The sequence below is a fragment of the Fibroporia radiculosa genome, assembly GCF_000313525.1.
Source record: "Fibroporia radiculosa TFFH 294 genomic supercontigs, scaffold504, whole genome shotgun sequence".
NCBI classification, from domain to species: Eukaryota; Fungi; Basidiomycota; class Agaricomycetes; order Polyporales; family Fibroporiaceae; genus Fibroporia; species Fibroporia radiculosa.
The window spans coordinates 26,238-54,237 of NW_012133214.1; the positions used below are offsets into that span (position 1 = coordinate 26,238).

Below are 28,000 nucleotides of genomic sequence, written 5' to 3' on the forward strand. Positions count from 1 at the left end.
ACATTATCTAGCCCTCCTCACCGTATTGTCTCGAGTTGCCTTTCTCCCCTTGGAAGATGCGCGGTCTGCATCCTCCTCCGACTTAGTCTTATTATCAAAGAGCTTCTGTTGCAACCGCCGGAACTCTTCTTCATCAATCACTGGAGGTTCTACGGCAACCAATTTCCTCTTCTTTGGAGGTTCCCCGGCCTCGTCACCGTCTGCCGCCTTCCCGCGTTTCCTACCCTTCTTACTCCTTGGCTCTGGTTCGGCATATTTCGCCGCAAGACTGTCGAAGAATCCGTCCAGATTCCTCTTTTTTAGGATAAGAGCCTGTAGTGCAGAGTGATCTTCCTCCTGGTCTTCCGCCTGCTGTTTGGCTTTCCCCTTGCCACCCCCTCGGCCCTTCGTTGGACTAGGTCTTGCATCGCCATAAAATTCCTCCCAAACCCCAAGCTCCTTGGAGAGCTTCTCAGCCTCCTCAGCCTCCTTCTGGCTCTGCTTCTTACGCACTAGTTTTGCCTTTTCATCCTTAATACCAGCTTCCCAATGCGGAGATGATGGGAGGCTCCCCTTCAAAATAAGCTCAGAGATAAGGACGACAAAGCGCGCTTCATCATCAAATGTCGAATGGGGGATACGGTTCATAATGTCGTCGATGGAACCATCGCAGTCGAGATACGCTTTCTTGATGTCCTCTACTTCCTCCTCGGAGCCTACGAGCGTTCAGTACGCACAGAAATGCGAATGTAAGTAACACACCTTGGTATTCCTTCTTCAACTCATCAAGCTTCTCCTTCGTGACGCGATCAAATAGGTCCTCAAAATACGACTCCCAGCCATCCACCCCGGGCGCGAGGTTGACCCCCTCATCCGTCTTACCCGTTGAATCGTACCTCTTTCTCCGCTTATCGTCTGAGAGGACAGTGTACGCGAAACCAATCTGCTGGAACTTCACAGACGCGTCGGCTTTGGCAGATTCGCTCGCGGTGGTATGCTTGTCTGGATGATGGGCAAGCGCGAGACGACGATATGCTTTCTTGATCTCGTCTGACGTCGCATCATGCGTAACGGAGAGGACTTCGTATAGGTCGATAGAATCAGCATCCGGGAAGAACTGGAAGATGGGGTCGTCGCGGTTGTCCATGATGGAGGTTGGTGATCAGACAGGTAATTAGACATTTTGGGACGCGTCTGTGGGCTTGACGCGTATCACGTGACAACGTGTACTGTGCACGTACTACCTTGAAACTTCAATGAAGTTGTACTACGTATGTACTACTACTACTGATTGTGTTTACATGAACTCCTCAGAAGGTTGTTGAAATGCACCTGTCGTGCTGGATGTCCCCTTTAGGTTTATATGTGGTTTTTTTTTACCATTTTATACACTCAGATCCGTGGCTCGTCTGTATGAAATCAGTTTGCCAAGTAAACAGCGGACAATTGCTGCTCTTGCAGCCGCGGCTGATGAACGGTGTGTTCATATGTATTCGATATTTGACTTATCTGCCACACACGAGTCGGTGCGAATGTCAACCGGTGATTCGTTCGAAGTTGATGACCGTTTTTTGGGACTTTAGCTGGGATCGCTTTCGGACCACCTTTGATGTGGATCCGTGCTGTCAATTTGCTGCACAGTGGTCCACCCCCCTCGCGAAGTTCCCAAATGCACTCCACTGTGATGGGCGATTCTTTCTAATAAGCTGTGTGGCCTCTAGTTCCAACACAATGTATATTTGCCACCTATTAACTTCTGGTTACAATTCCTATAAATGCTTGGGTTACCACGCGACAACACAAATGCGAGTTACTGGTCATTAGAACCGGCGCCAGTGGCACCTCTCTAACCAAGTTGTAGTATAAATGAATCACTTTCAGCTTCGTGATTTTGGACCAGTCTTAAAGCCAGTGAAGCTTGGAACTTTGAAGGCAGGTAAAGAACGACCAGTAGAACTTGCAGAGACCTCCACACTTATCACTGAATGAGCACATTCAAATAATGGAGACGCACGCATACTGGTCAGACAAAGGAATGGATAGGTTACCGCGGGGCAAGACACATACTCCCCAATATATAAATATGTACTAGTCCAGCCCAGATTCTTTGTACACTTATATAAGATACGATCATGGACACGTGCACAGCAAGATCATCACCAGGAGTCATCCACAACATGAAAGTCCACCCACCATCCCAACACGAACAAGTCAACAAAGCAAAGCAAAAATCATTCAATTGATATCCGTTGCTGCAATGCGGTACCAGCGTTGTACGAAGACTTGCGATCAGCCGTTTCTCCTGGGTGGTTGAGGAATGACGATAAGTATTTGTGGTTCCAGGTCACACCTTGAAGGAACAGAATAGCATTACCAAATCCGAATAAGTTCTCTCTGAGTTGCGTTGCAACAGGCTTGTAATACTGACCGTGCATCTTTGAATTTTGCAGGCCTTTGTCGAAGTCGTGGAAACAGCGGACACCTACGCCGAATGTTGCAAACATTAATAGCGAAGCAATGATAGCTATTGCACAGAATAACGTTAGCAATCGAACACGCAATGCTGGTGCCAATTTGTAGACGTACTGAATACAGTTAAAGTGGCCCTCGTGGAAAGATATTGCTCTGATGAGCTGGGTTCATAGAAACGCACGAGCTTATAGACTATAACGCCGCTGTTCAAGGAAATACATGGACGCCCGTATGATTGAAACACGTACTGACTAGAATTAGGGCGATATGATGTGAACATATGACCTTAAGACAGATTTTTCGACACTCACAATACGTTTGCGCCGCCAACATGAGAGCTAGCGAGACCGACATGAGCCTGCAAATGCCGGATGATCAAGAATCATGAGATATCTAATAGATCCCTCACTGACCATTTGATCTCGCGTTGCACCGCAACGCCCGCAATCAAGAGAAGGATCAACACCACAGGAATCGCAGCCACCGTCAGGCCGAACTCTGCGGTGTTGTCTTGTAGGACCACAATGAGAAGCTGAAACCATGCTCGCAAATTTATACGGGAGACTATAAAACTTGAGGGTCGTGGTCTCACCTGTATTGAGACGCCAATGAAGGCAAAAAAATCAAACTTCAACAAGCAAACCATGATCTGATAAAATTGATACATGGCTGTGATGATACGATGATTCAATGAGCGCAAGAACACGAAGTTAGGGAATGTAAATTACTTTTCATGGCTGGGTTGGCTCCGACGACATGAAAAATTGCCCAACTGAAATATAACAATTAGGGGACAGGCTGACTTTTGAAACGAAGTGTATACACACCCGAACTCGCGGTACAATTCTCGGAAGAAGAAAATAAGGGCCGCCCAAGACACTGCAATCATGATGGGAGAAACGATGAGGAACGGCTCGATTTTCCGCCAGAGCGTCCCCGGGCCACCACCATTCTGGAGAACATGTTCAAAGTGCGATTATCCAAACACTACAAAAACACTAACCACGTAATTCTGCGACCCATCTTCCGATGGATATATTACCAATGCAGTACGCGTCTCGTGCACTTGCAATGCAGCCATCACGATCATACCCCCTTGGAAGCCTATGACGAACCAGTGTCAATACCAGAGCAGAGCAACGACCCGGTGGCTTATCGCTTTCGGGTTGAGGTTGCTCACATAAGAGGCCAATCAGCTGAATAACATTTCGTAATCGAAGGGCATCCAAAGCCATCAAAAGCTCGAAGATTCTTCAGGCAAGGTCAGAGAACTTGTAAGTGGCTAAAGAGTGAATAGCACATACTCAGCTAGAACGAAAAGCGCCAGATAACATGGCAGTGTCTGCACATAGCGTGTAAAAACTTAAACTTCACGACGCAACGATCTTTAGCTGGACACACCTTGTATCGGTTCAGAGTGTAGTCTACGTGCTCCTCTACCTGGATGCGAAAACATTGAGCTGATTCGTCCGCAACATGTTTTCATTCACATACAAACTTGAAAGAGATTGCAACCATCACTAGCACCACTACCGCCTCTAGTCGACAGCATGCATGTGTAACTTGAATCAGACCCGACGAACAGTACAAACTTACGGAGTACAACTACAACAGATAAAAAAAACCTGGTCAATACCAGGTACATGCATCTTATACAAACTCATCCGCCACGTACCGGTGCCAATGAAGGCCCGCTGGGCCCTCGTGCTCAGTAACGGTTCGTTAGCAGCCATCCCCGTCGACGAAAGCGGGTTGCTACGGAAAATTACAAAGCACTTTCAAGAGTGAAATTCGGCCAGGATGAGGGTTGAGGTACTGGCTTTCAAGGCAGGTCGAGATTGTGAAGCGGTGCAACCAGAGCCTCAAGAGCGCAGCAATGGGCGCTGTCCCCACAAGACTGAAACGGGAGGCAACGGTCATTTACGTAAGCAGCAATGCGCCAGTGCCCCTAGGCAATGCATGTACATGCCCCAACGACTCGGAGTTCTCTGCGCTAATATGTTGAAATTACTCGGGTCAAATTCCTGCTGGTACTGTGGCTGCGCAGTCTACTACATCCCCGATCCCGAGAATCTGCATCACGGTCACAAATACCTCGGACCCGCACTTGTTGGAATAACGGTCCCGGAAGTTAAATAATGTTTGTCTCTATGGTGTATGTCAGACTCGTCGATCGACGAGTAGCTTGTTCGATAATATATCCTCGGAGAGGAGTCGATCGACACGCCCTTGTGGGGTCGATCGCACTAAAGCCAAGACACCAAGCCAGTAGCTCATACAATGGCATTTAGAATTCTTCACCTGTGCGTATACTATGTGCAACAGCATCAGCAACCTCCAGCTCTTCTCTCCACAAGGTTTGTATGTTATTCTTCATCCACGCAGGCCATCCAGTCATATACGGTAACCTCGTCGCAGCATCTCGCATGCCAACTCGTGCGCGGCGCGCGATAGTCTCGCAAATGTCCAAAAGAGAGGCTCTCCACTGTTGTTCATTGTCATCGGCGATGATATCGAGTTTCCCACTCAGAACATCTCTCCAGGGCTTGATCTTTGCCTCTAATTTGCAGGGAGGGGCACCGGGTAATCTCGCTACAAGATGGAACAGTCGCAGTGCTGTAATGAGACGGTATGACGGATGTGCCGGTAGCGGCAACGAGTCAAGTGTCCAGTCACTGCGATAATTCATTCATACGGTCTTGTGTAGAGAATATAGAAACGCACCCCCAGTATCCCGAGTCCTCTAGTGTTGTCTTTATCCACGATCCTATCGCGCTTGTCGCAAAAATATCCTCTATCAAGTCTTGCACGTCTACCTCTCCACGGACGTCGCCTTCCGCAATGGCATTCGGGGGAAACGGGCAAACAAATCCATACTGCACGAAAAGTGTTCGATTCGCATGACCCCCGTACCTCAAGAATAACTCCTGATCGTGACCAATCACAGTATTAGTCCATGAGAAGAAAGTATAATCATCGCGACGCCGCGGCACAATAGATGAGGGCGTGGAAGTAATTTCGGTTCTGGGGATGATTTGAGACTGCCCGTCTGTGTGATTGGCAAAGTCGAGAATTGGACATAGTGTCAAATTATCATTACCGGAAGGGAGATTTTGGACAGGATAGTAGATGCTGCGAGTGTTGACTGAAGCGATAACGTCAGTTAATCATCGTCACAGCAGAAATTAATACGACCATTCAGCCATGCCCAGGAATAATCTATAAGATCATCGTAATGCTTGAAGGCAGGCAGAGCAGTAATCTGACGAGTTGACTTCTTTAACAAGTTAGAGTTGCGTGTCTAGCGTAGTCCATACACCCAACAGGTAAGGAAGGCAGCTGTGACTTTGCAGGAGCGGCTACTCACTAAGTGCCCGCTTACAGCCTTCCAATCTTCGTAGAATAGGTCTTGCAGTTTACGCAGGGATTGTGTTACGCTCGGCGGCAGACTTTCTAACATAGACATCTCTGAAGCCTTTGCACCTGTGCGCTTCAGCTTGACGATCCATGTAAGAGGGTGGCTATCAAAATTTCGTGGTAAAGTCGACAGGTAAGGCCCAAAAACAGGATCCAGAGAATCGTGCTCTCCCTCGGGTCTGTGCATGAGGAGATGTAGAGACATTTGTTGAACAGCTGTTAGACCTTTCAACGAGTATGGTGAAGTGTAGACAGAGGCGAGAGTCTTGACATTGATGAGAGCCGTTGAAGGGATCGTGAGCAGTTGCGCGGAAGGCTGCAAATGAGTGCTTCGTTACGACGGGTACGAACTGAACCAGGATTGCAGCAGAGGATTGCATACCGGACAGTCTCTTGTCGTAAACAGTCCTCTTCCTGATTCTTGAATGAACGCATTTTAACGCTCAGAGGAGACGAAAACCAAAGACAGTTACCGGCGGTGGATTTGGATTCAATAAATAAGCCTTCTTCGCCCATTTCCATCCCATGTTCATCTCTCAACCATGTCAGCATGCGATTCCAACGCTCGCTATCGCGATTTCCTTCCGCCATGCCCAGGCCGACGGCTGTACACTTGCGCTACTCTTACCTCTTGACACTACCTAGACCAATCGAAATGGGTAGAAGAAACCTGTCCTATTTCTGTGCTGTAGGAAATCCTTGAGCAGTCGTGTTATGATCTATCCCGTTAGAGCGAATTTCAGTTCTGCAAGCACTTGGTAGTACGACGTTGAAACGCAGAGTCACACAGTAAGCTCGCCCGATAGCTTCAAGTTTGGCCACATGCGCTTGGTTATCAGATACGGACTTAGATGGGATGCCTCAGTACTCAGCCGGCTCCCCTTCATTCCGCAAGTCTTGCAGATACATAGACGGATCGCCAGGATCAACCTTGCTCGTCGTGCAATGTCTGTCTTCAACGCCTCTCGACTGATCGGCAAAACCGTGCTCATTACTGGCGCGAGCGCTGGCATCGGAGCGGTAAGTACATGTCTAGTCTACTAGATATCCTAGAGAAGGCGATGATTGAGATGATCATAGGCAACCGCCGTCTTGTTCGCAAAAGTAGGATCTTTTTGCCAATCGATCATGCACTTATGAGTCTAACTGCACTTGACTGAAGGGTGGTTCCAATGTCATCCTATGCGCGCGCCGTGCAGATGCCCTGAAGAAAGTTGCGGAAGCTTGCAGCACAGCTCACAAGGAGTCTGGCTTACAGCAAGGGGGCAAGTTTGTCACCGTACAACTTGATGTCTCAGATAAGACACAGGTTGCGTCGCTCTTTGACAAGGTCCCCGCAGAGCTCCAAGCGGTCGACATTCTGGGTAGGTGCTTTACGCATGCAAGAGGTTAAGTTGGCTTGTCTGACCACTTCAGATAGTCAACAACGCTGGCTATGTGCTTGGCGTGGAGCGAGTTGGAAGTATCGCGGATGCAGACATTGAGGGCATGTTTGCAACGAACGTCCTGGGTCTCATCTCCATAACCCAGCTACTACTCAAAGGTAAACGTCTTTCTCTCACTCGTAGACTCTTGGCATCTTCCATCAGTACTTACTTTTTGTTAGGTTTCAAAGAGCGGAAGTCTGGTCACGTCATCAACCTTGGATCTGTAGCGGGTAATTTTTTAATATTACAACCAGTTAGCAAGTTCATGAACTAATCTCCTCTCAGGCAGAGAACCGTATACAGGAGGCAGTATCTATTGTGCCACAAAGCATGCAGTGAGGGCATTTACCGGCTCCCTGATGCGAGAAGTGGTGGACACACCTATCCGGGTTACGGAGATTCAGCCAGGTGCGTACAATTGTGCGTTGGAGGGCTAGACTTATAACCCGTACAGGCATGGTGGAGACTGAATTCTCTGTCGTGCGCTACCGTGGTGATAAATCCGCCGCCGACAAGGTGTACGAAGGACTTCAGCCACGTTGGTGTTTAGTATGCTCAGCCGCAAACTCTGTAGCTTAACGATTATTCAACAGTGACAGCAGAGGATATCGCAGAAGAAATCGTCTGGGCAGCAGCAAGGCCTCCGCACGTTAATGTTGCGGAGGTCTTCGTGCTACCTGTGAATCAGGCTTCTCCTACAATCAATTATCGCGGTGGAAAGTAAGTAGCTTGTCTAGATGTAACGTACACTTACCACATTGAATGTAAAGACTCTGACGGATTGGTTGCATTTCATCCTATCTTGATATGATACGAAAGTGTATGATCATTACGTAGACATCGAGGTCACGGTAGCAGGGTATGAATGACAGATCAGTTGAGATAGGTATACATTGTGCGACTAACAAGTGAATCATCATGTAAGAATATAAGAGACAAAGTCAGAAGTAGAAAACCAAGTTTAGGTCTTCGCTGGCTTCACCCTCCTACCTTGATTCTTCGAGGACCTGAGAACAGGCATCTGTGAAGCCGCTTCAGCGGCTGCGGACCCTTCTTCGACATCGTCATCGTAGACGAACTTCTTTACAATAACGTCTTCGTGCACGAGATCATTTAATGGGATCTCTGCGTTGAGCACGTTTCCGAGCGTATCGAGGCGCTGAGACTAAGGCCAGCCCTTCAGCTTTTTAAGCCAAGAAAAAGGTAAGGCAGGCAAACCTTAGCTGTTGGAGCGAGACACCCTCTTCTAGCGACGTCTTCCTTAGGTGGTTTCCTGGGTTTAGGAGGATTGTCGTCCAGATACACAGTGCTTGAAAGTCCCTTGTCCCATTTCACCCTTTTACCATGTCCTGCCTCGCTGTTGTCGTTCAACCTTCCCCGCTTTGTAGGCCGGTCTGGGCGAGGCGGTGTCTCATAATCCTCCTCATCTCCAGGACCTCGACGGTGGCGGAGAGCGATGCTCACATCAATACTGTCCATGGCTGCATCCATCATATCATTGGAAGCATCGATCTCATTCTCTTCTTCACCGTCAGCCCCAGATGTCCGTCTGGCTCTTCTATCAGCGCGCTCCTTCCGTTGCTGGGCCTTCAGTTCTCGTTGTCGCTCAAGAGCCGTCCGCACCTTTGTAGTAGGACTGTCTGGTCTTTTTCCCTCCTTGCGAATCACTTCTCTCTTGATCTCCACGACATGGTGTTGATTCTTGGTAGTATTAGATGATGTAAGCGCCTTCAAAGCCAAGGCCGTCATTCCAGAAAATATGCTAGAATCAGTGTGTAGGATGAGTTTGCGGCGTGTCTTGGGAGGCCGAGTTGCAGCCGTTGTCCCGAAAATATCGGCGATTGCTTCAGGAGTCTGTCGACGAGAACGAGTAGAGCGACGTGCACCATCCGACTGGGCATCGATGTGGGCTGATGACCTAGTGGGAGATGAACTCGCGGGCCGCGACTCCTCAGAAGACTCCGAAATACGAGTGATTGGAGGTGACATGGGCATATCATCCTCTCTCTCAGATGGGTTTGAGACAACCGGTGCCTCTGGTTGCTCAGTACTCGCAGGCGAAACACCCATGACATCTCTCACGGATGGCTTTGATGATTGAGATGGAGGTCTCTTCCAGTCCGCTACCCGGCGCATCATAACGAGACCTGGGGCCTTTTTTTGACCTGATGTCTTATGATATGAGTCTCCCAGCGTTGATTCCACTGCTGCCTGGAGGGGCTGGCTACCTTTCACCACTCTGCCAGCGACAATAGCCGGATGAGCACTTGTGGTTGATGTCTGGGAGGGCTCCATGTCTCGCTTCCGTTTCAAGGACTTGACTTCCGAATCATCTGCGTTAAGTGGCACCACACCGAGATGATTAACAGTACTTCCAGCCGTAGTCGAACTGTCAGACTTTGGTGTATTTTCATCTGAGTTGTGGTCGCCTAGTTTGATAGACCTAAAAGGACGAGTCTGAATACAGCCAGACTATAAGGAAATCGCTTAGATCGCAGAAGGCAGGTTACTTACTATAGCACTAGGGGCTGTACCTATGGCGCGTCGTGCGAACATTGGCTTTGATTCCCTTGGTGCAACATCGGGCATCCCTTGAGCCTTTACACCTATTCGTGGAATCTTGCTATTCGAACCAGCTAACGTCTGTTTCGGATTCTGGTCGGTTCCTGCTGGCCTGAAAGTGGATACCGGGTGAATGTGTGTGGGAGATGATTGTCGGTTTTGTTCTCCCCCCTCTAGCTCAGGTACAGATGACAGGAATCGATTTGGTGTTGTGCTTTTACGGAATCGAAGTGCCGCGTGCGGATTGTCAATTCCAACAGTAGTACTAGGTGGTCCGCTTCCTGATCCCAAGTTCACGTTGGAAGAGGATGGTTGCGGGAAAAATTTGCCTACTGTGCTCGCAGACAAAAGCGAATCTGAAGGAGTCGACGGTTCAGCAGAGCCACTACGCCCTCGTCTCGACGCGGGATATTGAAGATCTCGAGTAAGATTTCGTTCTCCCTCCCTTGTCGCACGGAGAGCGTTTGGGCGAACGGGAGACTTTCCCTTGTCGAATGAGTGAACGGAACCTACGCTTCGGGCCACGGCGACGGGAACTCGTTTGGCAGGACTCCTTTGTGGGTCATCCAACGCAGATTTTCTGAAGACAGGGGAACCTAAAGGCCCAATCCCGAAACTAGTACCAACGGTGTCGGTCGACATTCCTGCTTTGGCTGCCTTCAGAGATTTATTTGGCGAAAATGTACCCTCCGCTATGGCTTGTGCAATGGGTATGCGACGAGCCGGGGAACGAATGGAGTCCGCAGGTCTCGTTGGTGATGATGGCGTTACGAAAGCGGAATGGATAGCTTCCCCCTGCATAGTGGTGTTAATATTCCTATCCATGGACGTTGAATTTGGACGTTCCTGTTCATTGCAGCCATCGAAGGAATGTTTCCGGGAGTCTGACGTTGTTGGGATTAAGTGCATAAGTAGCTGCGCTGACGCAGGTGACAGCGAACCTAGCTCCCGGCGAGTCTTGTAGGACTGCACTCTCCTACCCTCTTGTTCCACGCTGGCGGCACGACTTGAAATCTGGATAAAATTTGCGTCCTCATGAACTAAATCATCACTAGGAGCTCGGTCTTCACTACTCTTCTTTACCTCTCGGTCAGTGGAAGCCGGGTCATCTCTGGATCTGACCCTTTGTAACGAATTTGTCGGGAAATCGAGTCGGTCCACATCATCATTGACAAATGTATTTGGTCCGAAGGGGCTGGTGCTTCTTTGGAGATGAGCCGATCTGCGACATGTCTGCGGTTCGAGTTCTGCGCTCTCTGGCCCGGAACTGCAATCGACTATAAGTTCTTCGCGAACTAGCTCCTGCAGTACTCGCTCTTCTTCATCCACTGAAGGAGTCAGATCATCTGCGGAAAGAACAGGAGGCTCAATAAAGTCCCCAGGCAATACATGGCTAGGTTGAGGAGAAATAGATAGCAAGTCATCAACGGTATCGACCGCAAGGTTCCGTACTGGAGATGAAATGATACGTGGACTTTGGCTTGGTACATGGATAAGGGAAGTCATGGAGGGTGTCGAAAAGGAATCAAAGTTGATCAAATCGGGCAGGGAGTTATTTGCATCTAAGTTCGCGGACGATTCAAGGGGTTCCGCCGGAAACCCATAAGGAGGAAGGCAGTCCGACTCCTCGATATGAGAAAGCGGTGCATTAGTCAAGGAAGATGGATCAGGATGCTCTTCGGGAGGAGGGCTTGGAGGAGGTGACGGATTATCATAAGCGCAGAGAACCTTGCTAGCCAGAACAAATGATGGCTCTAGCTTCCACTTTTTACATCAATGTCTCAGATGTTTGTGCTATCAACACTTACCGTCGGGAAGGAACGCATGCTCAGCGAGAGGCGTGGTCCTTGATGAACCAAATCCAGCATCGTCTATGTTAAGCCGAGAAGATTCTTGAGGAGTACTATCTCTCCGGCTTCCCTGCCTAGGAATAACTGATGACAGCCTGGTAGATCTGCGTAATGGTGTGCGCATTCGGACGGATGCAAATTTCTTCTCTGGTGATTGGAGAGGTCCGAAGTAGACCCTCGCGGTCTCGGTATTGACAACATCGGAATCATCGCTAGCATTTGAGACCGGAGACTGTATGGTGGTTCCATAATCAATTAACACGTCGCTGGACATGACTACCAAGGGAGGCTGAAGCGAGAGGTCGCCAAAAGAAGTTGAGGGAATCCTAGAAAGCGCGTCGCGGGAGACGAAGGACTCCGGGCCAGGCGCAACGTTGAGGTCGCGTTGGAAGCACGTGATCGAGACTGTATTCAAACTCAGACGATCTCCGCGTGAGATTGGCGAAGTGGACGATTGACTGCGAGTCTGACGGGTAATGCGTGTGTGTGCTATCGACAGCGCCCTCAACCCCGTCTTGACTTCCTCATGAGCAAAACGTGTACTGCATGTAGGTAAGTCTACACTTCGGCCTTTTCTCTTTGGTAATGAATCGATGCGAAGTTGACTCCCTTTCAGGAGCCGGAAAGTGGTGAGCATTGTTACTACGTTGATCTCGCTTGGTCTGATGCCTAGGGCCAGCGGTGTGACGGAGAGTCTCCAATCTGTGGGCCCTGTTCGAAGGCCCGTAGACCAGTAGACTGCACATACGTCAGCAGTCCTGCGTCGCAAGTACCCAAGGGCCCTTTGTTGCAAAAGGGAACTGCTTGCTATCCCTGTAGGTGAGATTGCAGTCCTGCACATGATAAAATCTACAGGACCGTCTAACACTGTCGTCTACAGGAAGAAGAAAAAGGTTTGTAAGCTTGGGCTTGATCACTATCTATCTGCTCACGTTGGGATCTTAGAAATGCGATGCTAGACGGCCTTACTGTTCCACCTGCGAGATCGCCGGGAAGCAACACGAATGTCAGTATGAGGAAAACGTCCAACGTAACATCACAGAGGCCCTTATTGCCCGTAACCGCGCACTCGAGGATGAAGTTGCAGCCTATAAAGAGGTCATGAATACTTCGGTTGGGATGGCTCAATCAGGTAGTTGGAACAAATTCGTGTACGCACATAAACTAACCATTTTACTCAGATCATGCACCATCGTTATTCACGGCTGGGATCAGTGAATTTCTATCAACCAATTCTTCACGTCTATCGCCCCTTGCACCCTTTATCCCTAGCGAAGTCTCGATTCCTATGATGAACATCAGCCCCCTTGATGGAATCTCACCTGCCTCAAGGCCATCTCAACTACTATTTGTAAACGAAATGCAATCAGCCATCAGCGATCCTAGCACGGCTCTTACGGCGGCGGAGTACGCTTCGAGGTCTGCGAATGTACAGGAATTGAGCCAATAGTGAGGTTTCTAGTTTTCTTGGCGTCCAATATCATCCTGAACGTGAGCTCTAGCCGTGCGACCTTCCTCTGTCATCACGGACAATTGGGTATTAGCTTTCCAGCTGCCAAGATGCAAGCCATCATGAACGCGGATATGTCAGGGGCGTCTGCACATCCCGTCTTAGTTTTCCTTGCCCAATTGATGGGATGTCGCTTGTGGCAAGAACAACAACGGATCTTTTTGAGCGGCAATGTTGAAGACGTGCAATTGCAGTATGTGAACCAAGCACTTTCCACTGTCCAAGACCCCATCACAATGCTCCAAGTTCACACGGTGCTTGCCATTTTTTTCCTCATCAAACGCAAAATGCATGAAGGGAGAGACCAGCTTTTGAAAGCCACTCAAGTTGCCGTAGATTATAACATGCGTTTCGATAAGCACCCTTCGGAGACTCTAGAGCCATTTCAAGCTATAAGCGACGAAGCACAGGAGCACATCTGTGCTTTGAGCCAGTTGCTCTATCTTGACAAAGCCGCTTCAATTGTTCTCAACGATCCATCGCTATTGGGCGCTGAGTATGAGCAACAGTTTAGATATCTTCAAGTAAATCTGTTCAATTCTGCTACTGGTGCGGTTTTGCTCATGTCAAGCATTTATACAGTATATGTTCCCTTCTATTTTCAAAAATAACCTAGTCGTCCTACGTGCAAAGAGTATTGCCTTGCTGCACCATACCCGCCGCATGTCTGCCCGGTGGACGGAGATTGTCCTGAACATAGGCACTCCTCAGTATTCCTCCATGCCGAATGCGCAGACTCAATGGTATGACGACTACTGGGAGCTCCTAGAAGAGATATCAGAGCACCTCGCTACCTTGAACCCAGCCATGTTGAAAACAAGTTTCTTCCGCCAGCGTGAATATGCCCTTACGCTGAAAATGTGCATGATAATATCCCTTACTGCCTCGGCGGAACTGCACCGATTGCTGGCGAATCATCACACCGAATCGCGACATAGATGTGTCGACATTGTGTTCGAGATTGTCGGCGTACGTAAATCAACCTCCACACGTGCGTTTCATACGCCACGACGCAGCACTGATGTGTGATGGTAGATCACCAAAGGATTGACCGATGAAGATTATATCTTTCTCGACCCAATCCTTGGGGTACGTATGCATATGGATAATTTTTCCTCTGACGTACTGATCTGACCTCCGTAGACGTGTTGGTCCATGGTGGCTACTGTGCTTAATCAAGAGCGCGTATCCCTCTTGGATGAATCACAGTGGAGGTCGTCTTTCTGCGTTATCATGAACTCGGCGCACAAATTAGGCACCACCTTACCGTTCATGGGTAAGGACGTACCTGTTCCTTCAGGTGATTGTTCGCTGACATGCATGCCTTAGAGGACTCAGTTGAGACGATCAGCGGTGTCGCTTCTCTGAATCCCGAGTCGCCTACTAGTGTCGACACACCTATATGATACCACATTTTATTCATCCTCACGGAATACCCACTCGTTATTCGCGCTATGTTTTCGTCCATCTGTTTTGTTTTCTGTCATGAGGTTCTTTGGTATCTGCGCCTATCAATGCTCTGGGAATCTACGTGTCGCGAGCTGTCTGTATTACTATATAATTCTTCTGCTCGTACGCGATGTACAAAAGCGCTTCTGAATATACCGTGATTGTCGGGGCGAACTTCGACGATTATAGTGAAGGGTGCCAATGCAGACTTGGGACGAGAACAATTGCTCGTGCAGAATACGCACGCGCGACTCACAGCTCGCGAAAATAAGCGATCAAGTATCATATTTCAAATTATCTACAGAGCGTAGCGCAGGAGCAATCCCAGTAATGCTGAAGCTGCGACCCGAAAATACCAGATTACTGATACGCATCACATTCAAGACTGGTTACGTCCGAAGTTTGACAGTATGTTATATCATTATCACTGTTCAAAGGTTCCAGTCTTCAACTCCTGGCAAACGTGCCCAGACAGATTCTCCTTCGAGACCGTGAGCGTATATCTCAATCTCTTACCAGATGTTTAACCACTGAATGGGTCGTCGTTGATTATTTGCATGAGGGTTCCTGCAGAGAGGACGCAGTGTATGCTTCATACCGTGAATTGGTCTTAATATTTGGTACGGACAACCTCAATACACCTTGTGATACAACAGCAATGATGGTACTTCTTAACCACAATATTGACTCACATCCACTGGAGGATACATCCATAATCTCAGTCTTGGCATTGCATCATTTTCAACGCCAGTAGGTCGGTGCTTGCGCTCCAACGATCGCCTGTGCCTCATCCAGCGCCTTCACTACCTCTTCAGGAAGCGGCCCCTTTTGTGAGTCTTCTAGATTCTGCTCCAATTGTGCGACACTGCTCGCGCCCAGAATAACACCGTCCTCTGATGTCAGCGCCGAGTGGTGCTGGCACCAACGGAGGGCGATCTCCGTCAGACGCAGCTGATGCTTCTCCTACACGATATCGTTTCGCTTTATGAGCTCGGTTGGCCAGGGGTTTTACAATGAACACGTACCGCGATAGGCTTGAGATGATTGAGGGCTTCAAAGTATCCACCTTTGAGATAACGCGCTCGGTACATCGTGCCCATCTTGCTGCTCGGATCGAAGCGTCCACCTTTCGGTGCCTCTGCGTCGGGGGCGGAGACCTTTCCCGCAAAAAATCCGCCGCTGATTAAACCCATCGCGTATGCCAATATTAGCAACTTCACATCAAGAGATAATGAGATTACGCACGCAAGTGGGTTATAAATCACAATGCGGAGACCGAATTTGCGGCAGCATGGTACCAGCTCCACCTCCATCTCGCGCGTGATAGCATTGTACATCCTAGGTTTTGGTTGTGAATAAAACAACACATAGTGGATCGGCTGGCCGGCTGAGCTTACGCTTGGTAAATTTTGGGCTGGACCCAACCCTTCGCCCTACATATGCCGACAATCTCGGCCACCTATAGTATATAATCAGAGCCTTATATGTGAAGAGCTAGGAAACATGAAAGTAGCCATGACTGACCTCCCAGGAGGCATAATTGCTTAAACCGAGCGTCTGACTGTGGACGCGTTATCATCATTTATACATCGGAATCAAAACAGCACGGTGCGTGATACATACAAAAGGCCCTCTTTATAGAGTTCATTGACCTCACGAAGGGTCTCTTCGAAGGGGACACTGCGATCTGGGGCATGGAGATAGAGCACGCGGACCTTCAGGGGAGCAAGAAGTTTGAGAGAGGTCTGGAAGGTCGCTCGGAGAGCTGCGGGTGCATGGTCTCCCGGTTTGACCGGATACACCCTGTAGAATTAGTTGCATTAGTCCATAACATGTGTGCCCGAAGGAGTGTATCTCCATTGTGTGGAGATCGCTCACTTTGTATCCACTGTAACATCTTGAGGCAACTTGAGCTTAGCCAGAAGCTAAAACGGTGGAGTGGAGTGCGCTTATTGAGATCCATGATGCATCCGCACGATGATAAAGCTACGAACAGGCTCTGTTGTACCTTCGGCGTACATGCGCGCAGTGTCAAGTTCCTTGTGTCCGTATTTGACAAAAAGATCGACGATTTCCTGGCAGTCGCTCAAATCCGAGGTGCGCACGCCGTTCTTTTCGGCCTCACCAAAGGTCATTGTGCCCTGCATGGTGCAACATTAAAATGTCTGTTAGCCGACCCGCGCTTGGCAATCAAGTCACTGAGGGCATACAAAAATGAGCGGAACACGGGCAGGCATGCTGGGCGTAGACGGTCTGGAGATGTGTCGCTGGGGTGAAGATGGCTGAGCGATGGTGAGAGCGGATAAGAGTCCGAGTCTCAGTGGAGGCTCTCTTAACGCGGCCGCCCGTCGGCCCGATCGCGTCTTGCACGTGAACGACGTAAACCCACGACACCTTCCATATTGGGGGTTCCACCTGCCATTTCCGGCATCCGGTGCACTACTCCAATCGACAACACCATAAGTGTAAGCAACCCCTTGGCAGGCTGCAAACTGCAAACTCCTGCACTGTCCGCACATACAAATGGCTGGCTCAAAGCGCAACAAAATAAAGAAAGCACTGTCACCGCCGTTCTTCAACTCTCCGCCAGAATCGAGCATGGACGACGACGACCTCATGGATGATCTCATGGCTCAGCTTGACTCCAAGGACCACACCGTGCAGGCCGAGTCTGCCACCGTCCTGAACGAAATGACTATCAACAAAGCGGCTGACACGCCTCCACCTGCATCCGCAAAGCAGGACAGCAAGGCACGGCACAAGGCAAGACAGGTGCGTGTCTGGCTGCCAGGAGACGTACGCCGACTCATCCTCTCCAAGGCGAGAAAAGCCGCCGCACTTGCGGAGCAATTAGTACCTTCAGACCCGATTGCGGAGGCACGTTTAAAGAAGGAGGCCGAGGACGAGGAGCGGACAATCAGGCATATCTGCGACGATCTCAACCTCGAGATGCACGAGGTGCGTGTGCGTACGTGCTGTGCTTCAGCCGGCTAATCCATAACCTCAGATCAATCCAGACGGCCATTGCCTTTTTTCCGCTGTTGCAGATCAGCTCGCACTTCTCGGCCGTCTCCTACCTGCCCAGGCGACCTATGCGGTTTGCCGGCACGCTGCCGCCGACTACATCCACAGTCATCCCGACGACTTTCTTCCCTTTCTTCCCGCTGTCGGAGGCGAAGATACCATCGGCGCGACATCGTCCACGGGCTTAATGAGCCGTGCCGAGCTCGACCGCTACTGCGCCACAATGCGTGACACCGGCGCATGGGGCGGTGAGCCAGAGATCCTTGCACTGAGTAGTGCATTCGGCGTGCCGATTCATGTCGTGCAAGGCGGTACACCGCCTATCGTCATACACCAACCAATAGGCTCTTCTCGCAAGAGCGACGCTGCGGATAAGAATGTTGTACGCATTAGCTATCATCGGCGGATGTACGGATTGGGCGAGGTGAGTCTCGATATGTGCGCTTCTTGCGAACCTATTGTGACCAGTCACGATCCAATCTAAGCATTACAATTCACTACGACCTAAACACTCACTATCAAGCACTCTCAAATCTGTCTTTACCGGCCAGTCGTGAAGGCACTTTGTACCAGTCCATTTGGGGACCACTGTCCAGATCCATCGCATGTGAAATAATGTACGCACTAATCATCGCTGTATCTCGTTAGGAAACATATATCAGCGTTATATACATATATCATAGCCATCGCAAAGTCCAATATTACTAATGGAAGTAACCGCATGATGATACAAATCCCATTTGTCTCCCTCAGAATTAGAACAGCAGACCGCCCTGCTGTGGTCGCGGCTCGTCAGTCATGTAGCCTCCGAATGCATTGTCCAGGTTCGCATATGGGTCGTCTGATGATACCGCTTGTAGTGGTGCGGGGATATATTCGTCTGCATCCCCATCGTCACCGGCATCCTGTGATTGAGACATGCTCAGCAGATCAGTGGATGCTGATATTACAGGCGGTGACGACGCGCTTGTGCCATTCGTCTGTGGCGTTGGTGCTGGAACATTACTCGTGTAGGGGATGCCCACACTAGGAATGCGAATAGTATTTGGAGGCAACGCTACTCGCGTCACTGGAACGAGCACTTGTCGTGATAACGGGTTCAGTGCTGGGCTATCAGTCAGCGCTTTGCCCGTAGCGTTTCGAATGAAAGTCTAGAATATTTCATTCAGTGATTGGGTAAATTTTGATCATTATGAAAAAAATACTGGCCTCCGGGTTCTTGTGGTATATGCTACCTAGCGTTCCTGTGTGCAACAGAAGCTGGTCCAGAGCACCCCGATCCATCCGATCAGCGTCTGTCGTGATGGCAGGCTTCTCTGCAAGGACTATCTCCCCTGCAACAGTCGGGTTGATTGCGAGCAGGCGCCAGTACATGAATCCACGATCTCGAAGATCTGGATTATCCACTTCCTCCGTGGCCCACTTCAATATCTTGTGGACGAGAGCTTTGCTTGTTTCCGACTGTGCTTTGTAGATGAACAACTTCACTGCGGCGGATAGAAGAGCCAGTTGCACCTTGAAGGAGAGTTTATGAGAACGATGTTCGCGCGCGCAATATAAACACCCACTTCTGTGGGCTCCTCCAGGAAATTGTACGTTAGATCATCCATAAGCTCGTCCGCGTTCTCTATCCTGTTCGCGTATTGGCCGACAATCCAAATCATCGCTGCCTTTGATTCAGGCTCATCTAAAGCATCCAGGTTTTGACACAGAGTAGGAATAATGCCTTCGTATTTGCCAGGATACCTTCGGAAGACGTCTTTGATGACGATTACGGCCTCTTGGACTACATATGTCACCTTGGTCTCAATCAGCTCAAGGAGAGCTTTAATACAGTCATCTGCAGCGGACGAGACTTTGATTGCAAGTCGCCCAATCGAGCGCACCCCTTTCCGCACGAAATCGATGTCCACTTCCGAAGCATATCTACGGCAAAGGGTCAGGGGGAATTATATAGCCGAATAACGACGAACGCACTCTTGCAGCTCTGCTAATACTTCCCGTGCGTTCTCATCCCGTGCAAGGCGATACATAATTTCCAATTTGGCAAGCTTGACATATATTGGATCGTTGTACTTGCAGAAGAATACCTTGACGTCATTCTTGAGAACTTGTGGTCGTCGCTGGATAATGAGCAGAATATTCCGCAATGCGACATATTGGACTTCAGGCCCAGATGATAGTAGTGTTACTACATCGACAGTTAAATCGTCGCATGACAGATACGTTAGCTTGAACGCACCTAAGGGGGGGCCCATCTTCTTGCAGATATAGTCCATTAGTTGGCGATTCTGCATGTAGTTCATCAGGTAAAGCAAGACTTTGATGGCGGTTAGCACGACCGCGGAATTCGCGTGTTGGAGTTCTATAATAACACGCTCTGCCATAAGCTCAGCATCTTCGTGCTTCTCGGGAACATATCGTAGTAATGAATCCAGTATATAGATTTGCCCCCATCTACAACGCACTAGAGTTAGTATGCGGACACTAGCTCGAACTTCACAATACCTACTCCGAACTCTCACCCAGCGCTGCGAGGAGCTTGTTGGCAACAGTCAGATTTAGCTTAAAGATAACACCATCTTGTCGATCTCCAATTTCAGACAGTGCAGCTACGGCGTTGGCCACAACAGTCGCATTGGTGTCCAACAGTAGATCGCGTAATAGCTCCACGAAGCCACCTCTCTCGGCTTTACGTGGATCCGACGTGTACATTTTTGCAACACATATGGCTGCTGTCTTACGCACATAGGGGTCTTGATCCTTCAAGCAATTGCGTAGGGGGTCTTCTAGTTCCTCGACTGCTATCGGTGCAGGGATGTAAGACATGGTACGTATGGCTAGAGCCCGAATCAGTGGATTCCGATCTTCGCAGTCCTAGACTGCTTCAGCCGTATTCCCAATGCAGCGAGAATAGTGTATTCACCTGTAAGAAACTAGGTATAACATGTCGTATTTGATCTGCCTTGGTTCGACCATAGCATACAAGAAATAGGTAGACCACTGCTCAGGGTTGTGAGCAATTACTTATGATGCAAACAGTGTTGCTCACTCTTCTTGATTTCAAGTGATGGAATACTGAGGCATTGGATGACATCACCGAACAAAGATGACACTGGTGTCAATAGAGTAATCAGTCGCGGAATATATCTCTGGCAAGAGGTCAAACGTACTATCATTACCCATGGTGATGTTCGCGACTATCTTTTTGAGAACAGTCTTGCGTTTCGTAAACTTCTTGTCCTTAGTCTCCGCTGCCTGCAGCTCGGCGCGGAATTCCTAAGATTTTATTATGCAGTCAATGACGGTGTGAGTACCCTTACACCGCAATACGACATACCTGTATCTTTCCCCGCTGAAAGAACTTTGCATCTTGAGCTCCCTGTCCACTCATGGTGAATCACCGATCAGACAATATGGTCACGGTCGTTGTGTCTTCGTGAGGTTGGATGATGAACGCCTCAGAATGAACTGCAGCTTCCTTCAAGCGGTCCTCAGATTTGAAGCAGGGCGTAATACCAAGTAGAACGACGACTAGTAGAGCGTAAGAGTTAGGCGTAAGTCAGACAGAGTGATCGCCTATGGTCGCTACCGCATTTCGAGCAAGCGCCGGCAGCGCGATCCGTCTCGCGACGACCGCTACTCGTATGATCATGGTCCCTCGCCGCTTCGCCGACCCTCCCCCTCTATCCTTCGCGCTCAGGTCCTCACTGCCGTCCGCTACACACCCCAGCGTCGACTCGACACTAAAACAGCTCAAGCTATGCACACGGCGTCTGGAGGCAGCTTTCGCTTCCCACCGGGGTGAGCTACAGGTCCTCGAGAGATTGTATTATAAGGGCAAAAACCAGCACCGCACCGCAATCTTTTGGCGGAGAGTGGTCGAAATGAGACGTTATGGAGACAGACTGGAGGGAATGGCCATGTTCGATCTCGTCGACCGTCTAAGGTGCGCGTTTTGGGGTGACCTCGCCCAGCAGAAGTGAGCGCTATGTTTCTCAACGCGGAATTCATCCAGTTAACATCTATCTAGCCCAAAGGCTTTGAAAGGCCCTTGGTGCTATTTCCCTGACGCCAAATCGGTGCGTTTCGTCGTGCAGCGTTGTTATGAATGCTGTAGCCTGATAGATAAGGTGAGACCTACCCATGTTTACACGTATCCTTTGGCTGATGGCACAGTAGATACAAGAACGTTTGTCCGCTGCGTATAGGTATGTACATTAAAGAACTTCCTCTCTGCATGCTGAGCGATTCGTCTGAAGCAATTTTACCCTTCTGATGCAAACAGCTGCCTTTTTGCAGCTTATTCTGACACTCGCCGCCATTGCTTCTCGTCTGCGAATATTACTTACTGAAATACGTGCCGCTACTGAGCAGGCCGGGAATGCTTGTCACAAGTTGCTCCAGAGTCTCAGCGTAAGTGCTCCGCATTTTAGAAGACAGAAAACTCTTGATGATTTTGAAGCTCACTGAAGCAGGCAAGATTCAGCATCCAAAGGGTTATGGTCCACATACTGCGCGGGAAATCCCGTTGAGAACCCAGTCATCAACGCCTTCCGCGGAGATCGCGATGTCAGACGATCTCGTTACCGAAGATTTGGGTAGTGTACTGAGACGTTCAAATCCTGAAATGGATGTAGCTGCAAGAGATCAGTCTGTCGATCACCCAATCGACGCGATTTCATCCTCACTTGAGCTTGTTCGTGATGATGCACAGATGGACGCATTTGACATGGCCTCGGCAACTACAGTTGGTGGGTTGGTCGTAATTTAATATCTCGTCCTTATTTGACAAGTATACCAATAGTCACCCCGAGACGTATCACAATTTCGCGCAATCCGGACAAGATTTCTAGTGACAGTAGTCGTATAGCTACCTCAGCAAAGCGGAAGCAAGTGGAAACTTCGAAGAAGAGCATCAAAGCCAAGAAGAAGAGGAAGGATGACATTGACGACATTTTCGGGTTTTAACGCTGTTCGTTGCCCATCCTATCAGTGACTATACCTAAACCAGTCATCGAATTTTGAATGAGAAGGGTAGTCCAAGAACCAAAGTTGCCAACGTGTGTAGTTCCGAACACAAGGATATCCGCTTAATTTTATTGAAGGATAAATACTGTTATATTCATCGTATGCCTATCAGAGCCATTTTGAGCGCAGTTGTTGAGGAAAGAGGCACCACAGCTCCGTAAAAACCACGTTCACTTTCTCACTCAGTTGCACGCAGACGCCCCAGGAGAAACTCCCTCTCAAGGGGTGCTAGAGGGGAACTTGGGACGCAACCAGCCATGTGAGCCGAACCAAGTACCTTTGATCTGCGTGACCATAAGCATATCATCGTGGTCTCAGATAATCCAATCTTACATGATAATTCCAATATGCCCAAGGGAAGAGATCTTTTTTGAGGTGGTAGAATATCCTGCGCGCAAATCTGGATCAATCGCGTCAGAAAAACATGCTAAGAATGCGTACCTCCGTGGTGTCGACTGATCGCCGAAATAGTTTGCAAGGGACTCTTTCGGCTCCAGGCCGTATTTGAATTCAGCCAGCATCAATTGACCATATCCAGTCAATAGCTAGTATATGCAAGATCAATATATGACGGCGGAGGTATGTCAAAAACCTACTGGACAACTGGTGTATCCATCATAATTGGCATCTGCAACCTTGCCAGTGGTGATCACAGAGAATAGGTTCTCTGTCAAAATGGGAGCCTGCGCGGTGATAGCAGCTGCAGTCTTGCTCGTTGGTAAACTTGAGCAGTCACCAATTGCCCAAACGTTGCCGTACTCGGGCTTGGTATGTCGCATTGTCATCTTGTCCACTGATACCCAACCTGCCTCATCAGCAAGAGATGAATTCTTGACCACATCAAGCGGGCCCATGGGCGGCGAGACATGCAGCAAGGTGTACTCGGCATCAGCTGTAGAACCGTCTGGCTTCTTGAATGTCGCCTTGTGATTTCGAGAATCAATGCTGACAAGGTTGTGCTGGAAAAATCCGCCGACACCACGGGCAATTCGGAGCTTCTCCAACTCGTCGGAGTACTTCTTTACGCTAAACATGGTCGGCATTCCAGTGTAGAAATCAATCGATATCTGGTCGCCACGTCCCGTCTTCTGGTATCGGTCATACGCCATCCACATGATTTTCTGGGGGGCTGTCATACGAACACTGAGTTGGCAGCCCAAAGAATTGTAGTTGCGATGTACCTCCAGCACATTTAATCACGCCTGCAGGTTGCGTAAAAATAGCCTTCCCAGATCTCAAAGCGTCAATGTCACTCCACACTTTGTCGCAGGTGGCATAAGAGTAGATTGATGAAACACCAGAGGAAGGATCCGCGAGCGCTTTTGGGAGGCCTGGGATGTTCTCCCAGTTGATCTTCATGCCAGTGGCAATGATCAGAGACTCATAAGAGATCGATCTCCCGGATTCCGTAGTGACAGATGCAGACGACGGAGAGAACGACTTGACGTTCTCCGGAATGTGCACGAGGTGGTCCGGAATAAGAGATACGAGGGGCCTGCGAGTCTCCGATTTCTGCTTCAACCCAGCCCCCACGAGAGTCCTAATGCAAACCTTTCTGAATAACATGTCGGTAAAACAAACATCCAACTCTCACCATCCGGGCTATAAGATACACTTAGATGATCACAAAACTATTCAGAGGAGTCGATAGAGGGCGCACCTGGTAGAAATGGTGCTCCGCCGCATCGATGATTGCAATATCATCCTTATTAAGAGGCGTACCGGCAGCCCGAAACCTGTTGTATATTTGGTTGGCTACCGACAATCCACCAGAGCCTGTTGTCACCGGCAAGCCACCACTGGCGATGAACAAATGAGTGGGCGAGAATGTTCATGGACGCACCAGCGCCAACGACTACAATTCTGTATTTGTCTTTGCTGTCGGTGCTACCCCAGCGAACTCTGGTTACCAAGGAACGCGAGTTGAGGAGAGCACGTCTGTGCGTAACGAGAAAAGCAGCCATGATGAGCAAGAACAGCTGCGGCCCAGTCGGTGTATCGCAGAGGAGAAATGTGAGGAAAAGTCGCCAGGCCTATAAGTACTGTGCAGTCACGCTTGCGATGACGAAGCAACAATTCCGAATATCATCGTCGAGTAGTGGAGTAAAAATCGGAATTAACGCTGAATTCCGAATGGATTGCAGGGGCGTTAACCCGAGAGTCGGTCGTGCAATCAAGGCGCGTTGAGCACGCGATGTCCACGTTGGTCTGGTCAGTCACATTGATATTTACTCCTTCAGACTCAAATCCCACTACTGGCGTACATGCGCGACATCTTTATTGCTCAGATTTCGGGTCGATCGTCTGCGTTCAATTCCGAGCGCTCCGAGTCGACAACCTACGGTTCACACAGAAATATACATGATGACTAGTCAACAAAGTTCATATCTACACGCTCAATACATATGTATACAGCGCAGCAAGCTGCTCACTATGTATCGGGTTAAATTGCTTAGCACCACATACAAACGACAGTACTTGTGGAACATGAGGGTACCACACCATGTTCAGATACCTCCTAGGATTTTGCATCGACAAGAAAGGCTATTTTTGGCCGCCTTGGCATATCTTTCTGTAAATGATTTGAAACATTCTCAGAGATCCTGGCATTTCGAAGCGATGGTCCCTCCTGCGCGAAAAGCAAGGCCAAGACTTGAAGTTGCACAAGAAGCCAAAGCTACCCCGCTCTGAAAAAGGATGTTTTCTCCTAATAGGCAGATGGCAACAGCTAGCCACCAACGTGTATCACGGCACTGTAAAAATTTACGGCGGATATAATAGTTGAGGACGCACATATATGCCTTGCAGCTGTATTCTTGCGATCCATATGTGTCGGAACAGAAGCTGCTTCGAGTCCTTCAATGAAAGTGCCCTTTCTGTTGGAAGCCACGGAAGTCATAACGTTAAGATCAAGACACCACGATGCTCGATATCTTAAACGCTAGAGGGTCCAGAATATCCCAACTACTCGTGCGTGCCAAGAGACTGCGTTGAGATTCGTTCCATCTACGATGACAATCACGCTGACACTGCGAAAACGAAGCACGAGCCTTATTATGACACCATGCGCGGAGTATATCCGACAGTCCCGACCGTGGCACTGCCCAGTTCATGAATAATGCGTACAAAGTCTCATCGGACGTGCTGGAGCGCCGTTCCTCGACGTAACTACCCTCTCTCTCAGTAGCATCTTAGGACATAAGGTGTCTGGGTATCAGTTGGGTGGGACCTGCAATTTCTTGAGACTTGCTGTCTCATGACAGCATGGATAGAGTCCGCATCTAGTGACGCAACCTTTAGCTTGGCATCTATGCCGGCGTACATCTGTTGCGAACTTACTGTGGGCCAGATCCTCGTTGTGTCTCTGCGGCATTATCCGCACTGCATGCCGAGGCGAGCCCGTCCGTACCACATCAGTACCATGGGGCTCAAGACGAGCCACACATATCCGCGTATGCGGATATTGGATATATTTTGCGCTCTTGGCGATTGGATAGGGCTGCATTCTGTGGAACAGTGTCACGTACAATGCTGCGCATACCGCGATAGACGAAAAACGAGGCCTCAGCGTGACTCCGCATGTTGATACTCGAGTACAGGATATCCAAGCGGCGTCAAACGTTCAAATGTCAGTAGAACAGGAACTAAATGTCGCATAACGACATTGCGCGAATGCTGCGGGTAAGTTGAAAACACGAGGCTGCGGGGATACGCCGCCAGCTGACACGAGGCTGTGGGGCTAGCCTATCTGTGAAGCATCGTGCCCCGAGCCACCGACACTGCATGAATGAGGATGCGCACATGCACAATAACCGACTTATCTGAATTATATGAGCTGAGATGCGGGACTAAACCATGCTTGCCCATACGGACGCACGGTGATAATTTCTGTTCAATGTATATGGACGCACCCGCCCCAATAATACACTGAATTTGAACGAAATGCGAGTGAACACTGAGTGAACTTGACGATACCGGACATATTAAGGGCAATTCCGCGGTATGAGCGCTTATCCTTGCGTATCTTAATACCGACCGATCCCGGAGTTGTGTGGTTCATCAGAAGGCGATACGAGAACCTGTGGCTGTCCACAATTCTCGTATCTTGTGGATCTAAGGGCGATGTATTGTTCTCGGGATTGTGCCACACCGACTCAGGGTGCAGACCACAGCTAGTACACTATTGTGACTGCATGGAATCTGCCACCCGCGCGCCGGAGGTATCGACGGGTATATATACTCTTTCAGCTTTACGGCTAGACTTCAGACAACAAGAACACTCGCCTCTTCAGCATCGCCTCGCACTCAAAACATCATGTTCGTCGAACCTAGGTATATTCTGTAAGTCCTACCCTCATTGTGTCCTGTAGCACTGAAGCTAACACAACGCTTGCTCGCAGACTGATGGGTCCTTCTGGCACCGGCAAAACAAGAGTGGGTATAATGCTGTACTGGTCACACCCAAACTGATCACGAATTCAACACTTAGTTCATCAATATCCTCGCTGGAACGAAACTCCCGGAAGGTCATAATCTCGAGCCATGCACACGTACTGTCGAGTGTACGACAGTAATGTTAGACGGCCAGCCTGTCGTCTTGATCGACACCCCCGGCCTCGATGGGGACTATAACACCTCTAAAATCACCAGAGCAATATCCACATACCTTAGAACCCTGTGAGTACATATTGAAAAGATGCCATTTCGCGTACTCACCAGATACAACAGGTACAAGGAAAACAAAGACTTGGTTGGAATCGTTTACATGCATCGAATCTCAGACAATCGCATCAATACCACTACGACGCGGTGTTTCGATTCTTTCCACCAGATCTGCGGCGAAGAGGCGATGTACAATGTGGCTGTGGTAACAAATATGTGGGAACTTGTGGAAAAGAGCAGAGCAGAGCAGAGGGTGCAGGACTTGATTAGAACAAGCTACTATGGCAAGGCCACTGAACACGGTGCTCAACTCCTTCACCACGACAACACCAGCGAATCAGCAAAACATATTCTCCGCAATCTGCTGAACAAGGAGCCGGTGCAATTACAATGTCAGAAATGGCAACCAGAGGTCGGACCCACGAACCCAGATACAAGACATAGGCCTCGGTCGGAATCACCTAAGCACCAATCGAAGCGAAGAGGGATGCTCAGACTCATTCCTTGTATCTCATCGAAGGATTGCGACTCACCAGGTGATAAAGCAAGCTAGCAGATGTTATCGACCACGAGAAGCTGACTTGGTGCATTCACAGGTGGCCAAATACCTAAGGAGA

The 28,000-nt window shown here is 49.2% G+C and overlaps 12 protein-coding genes across 12 annotated transcripts; 5 read left to right on the top strand and 7 right to left on the bottom strand.

Moving 5' to 3' along the window:
- Positions 1-3: 3 nt before the first annotated feature.
- On the bottom strand, positions 4-1,126 carry FIBRA_01130 (uncharacterized protein; the record flags this gene model as incomplete). Its single annotated transcript, XM_012323009.1, has 2 exons — positions 4-695; positions 742-1,126. The coding sequence occupies 2 exons, from the start codon at positions 1,124-1,126 to the stop codon at positions 4-6; spliced, it is 1,077 nt and encodes a 358-aa protein (XP_012178399.1).
- Positions 1,127-2,210: 1,084 nt separating this feature from the next.
- On the bottom strand, positions 2,211-4,184 carry FIBRA_01131 (uncharacterized protein; the record flags this gene model as incomplete). Its single annotated transcript, XM_012323010.1, has 14 exons — positions 2,211-2,503; positions 2,566-2,702; positions 2,763-2,809; positions 2,861-2,983; positions 3,044-3,120; positions 3,180-3,223; positions 3,279-3,403; positions 3,455-3,555; positions 3,632-3,702; positions 3,756-3,793; positions 3,853-3,891; positions 3,946-3,989; positions 4,048-4,056; positions 4,127-4,184. 14 exons carry the CDS (start codon positions 4,182-4,184, stop codon positions 2,211-2,213), a joined length of 1,206 nt encoding a protein of 401 aa, XP_012178400.1.
- Positions 4,185-4,738: 554 nt separating this feature from the next.
- On the bottom strand, positions 4,739-6,459 carry FIBRA_01132 (uncharacterized protein; the record flags this gene model as incomplete). The annotated part of the gene is made up of 5 exons (XM_012323011.1): positions 4,739-5,126; positions 5,176-5,596; positions 5,647-5,752; positions 5,819-6,197; positions 6,251-6,459. The coding sequence occupies 5 exons, from the start codon at positions 6,457-6,459 to the stop codon at positions 4,739-4,741; spliced, it is 1,503 nt and encodes a 500-aa protein (XP_012178401.1).
- A 354-nt stretch (positions 6,460-6,813) lies between these two features.
- On the top strand, positions 6,814-8,019 carry FIBRA_01133 (uncharacterized protein; the record flags this gene model as incomplete). Its single annotated transcript, XM_012323012.1, has 8 exons — positions 6,814-6,888; positions 6,949-6,972; positions 7,031-7,232; positions 7,289-7,411; positions 7,475-7,525; positions 7,581-7,703; positions 7,750-7,833; positions 7,889-8,019. 8 exons carry the CDS (start codon positions 6,814-6,816, stop codon positions 8,017-8,019), a joined length of 813 nt encoding a protein of 270 aa, XP_012178402.1.
- A 237-nt stretch (positions 8,020-8,256) lies between these two features.
- On the bottom strand, positions 8,257-11,981 carry FIBRA_01134 (uncharacterized protein; the record flags this gene model as incomplete). The annotated part of the gene is made up of 4 exons (XM_012323013.1): positions 8,257-8,460; positions 8,514-9,752; positions 9,810-11,611; positions 11,666-11,981. 4 exons carry the CDS (start codon positions 11,979-11,981, stop codon positions 8,257-8,259), a joined length of 3,561 nt encoding a protein of 1,186 aa, XP_012178403.1.
- A 565-nt stretch (positions 11,982-12,546) lies between these two features.
- Positions 12,547-14,623, top strand: FIBRA_01135 (uncharacterized protein; the record flags this gene model as incomplete). The annotated part of the gene is made up of 8 exons (XM_012323014.1): positions 12,547-12,600; positions 12,653-12,839; positions 12,889-13,156; positions 13,210-13,741; positions 13,800-14,186; positions 14,253-14,306; positions 14,361-14,493; positions 14,547-14,623. The coding sequence occupies 8 exons, from the start codon at positions 12,547-12,549 to the stop codon at positions 14,621-14,623; spliced, it is 1,692 nt and encodes a 563-aa protein (XP_012178404.1).
- Positions 14,624-15,407: 784 nt separating this feature from the next.
- On the bottom strand, positions 15,408-16,903 carry FIBRA_01136 (uncharacterized protein; the record flags this gene model as incomplete). Its single annotated transcript, XM_012323015.1, has 9 exons — positions 15,408-15,629; positions 15,692-15,845; positions 15,912-16,004; positions 16,064-16,125; positions 16,191-16,227; positions 16,290-16,469; positions 16,545-16,591; positions 16,661-16,807; positions 16,877-16,903. The coding sequence occupies 9 exons, from the start codon at positions 16,901-16,903 to the stop codon at positions 15,408-15,410; spliced, it is 969 nt and encodes a 322-aa protein (XP_012178405.1).
- Positions 16,904-17,189: 286 nt separating this feature from the next.
- FIBRA_01137 (uncharacterized protein) lies at positions 17,190-18,174 on the top strand (the record flags this gene model as incomplete). The annotated part of the gene is made up of 3 exons (XM_012323016.1): positions 17,190-17,438; positions 17,487-17,624; positions 17,674-18,174. The coding sequence occupies 3 exons, from the start codon at positions 17,190-17,192 to the stop codon at positions 18,172-18,174; spliced, it is 888 nt and encodes a 295-aa protein (XP_012178406.1).
- A 271-nt stretch (positions 18,175-18,445) lies between these two features.
- Positions 18,446-21,084, bottom strand: FIBRA_01138 (uncharacterized protein; the record flags this gene model as incomplete). The annotated part of the gene is made up of 10 exons (XM_012323017.1): positions 18,446-18,795; positions 18,896-19,205; positions 19,259-19,616; positions 19,668-19,881; positions 19,933-20,147; positions 20,203-20,567; positions 20,617-20,693; positions 20,743-20,805; positions 20,864-20,969; positions 21,031-21,084. 10 exons carry the CDS (start codon positions 21,082-21,084, stop codon positions 18,446-18,448), a joined length of 2,112 nt encoding a protein of 703 aa, XP_012178407.1.
- Positions 21,085-21,271: 187 nt separating this feature from the next.
- FIBRA_01139 (uncharacterized protein) lies at positions 21,272-22,661 on the top strand (the record flags this gene model as incomplete). Its single annotated transcript, XM_012323018.1, has 6 exons — positions 21,272-21,672; positions 21,724-21,823; positions 21,873-21,901; positions 21,953-22,106; positions 22,156-22,444; positions 22,498-22,661. The coding sequence occupies 6 exons, from the start codon at positions 21,272-21,274 to the stop codon at positions 22,659-22,661; spliced, it is 1,137 nt and encodes a 378-aa protein (XP_012178408.1).
- Positions 22,662-22,939: 278 nt separating this feature from the next.
- Positions 22,940-24,685, bottom strand: FIBRA_01140 (uncharacterized protein; the record flags this gene model as incomplete). Its single annotated transcript, XM_012323019.1, has 8 exons — positions 22,940-23,005; positions 23,055-23,121; positions 23,163-23,266; positions 23,318-23,850; positions 23,903-24,261; positions 24,316-24,323; positions 24,382-24,497; positions 24,565-24,685. 8 exons carry the CDS (start codon positions 24,683-24,685, stop codon positions 22,940-22,942), a joined length of 1,374 nt encoding a protein of 457 aa, XP_012178409.1.
- Positions 24,686-27,036: 2,351 nt separating this feature from the next.
- Positions 27,037-27,936, top strand: FIBRA_01141 (uncharacterized protein; the record flags this gene model as incomplete). Its single annotated transcript, XM_012323020.1, has 4 exons — positions 27,037-27,062; positions 27,122-27,155; positions 27,211-27,398; positions 27,450-27,936. 4 exons carry the CDS (start codon positions 27,037-27,039, stop codon positions 27,934-27,936), a joined length of 735 nt encoding a protein of 244 aa, XP_012178410.1.
- Positions 27,937-28,000: the final 64 nt, after the last annotated feature.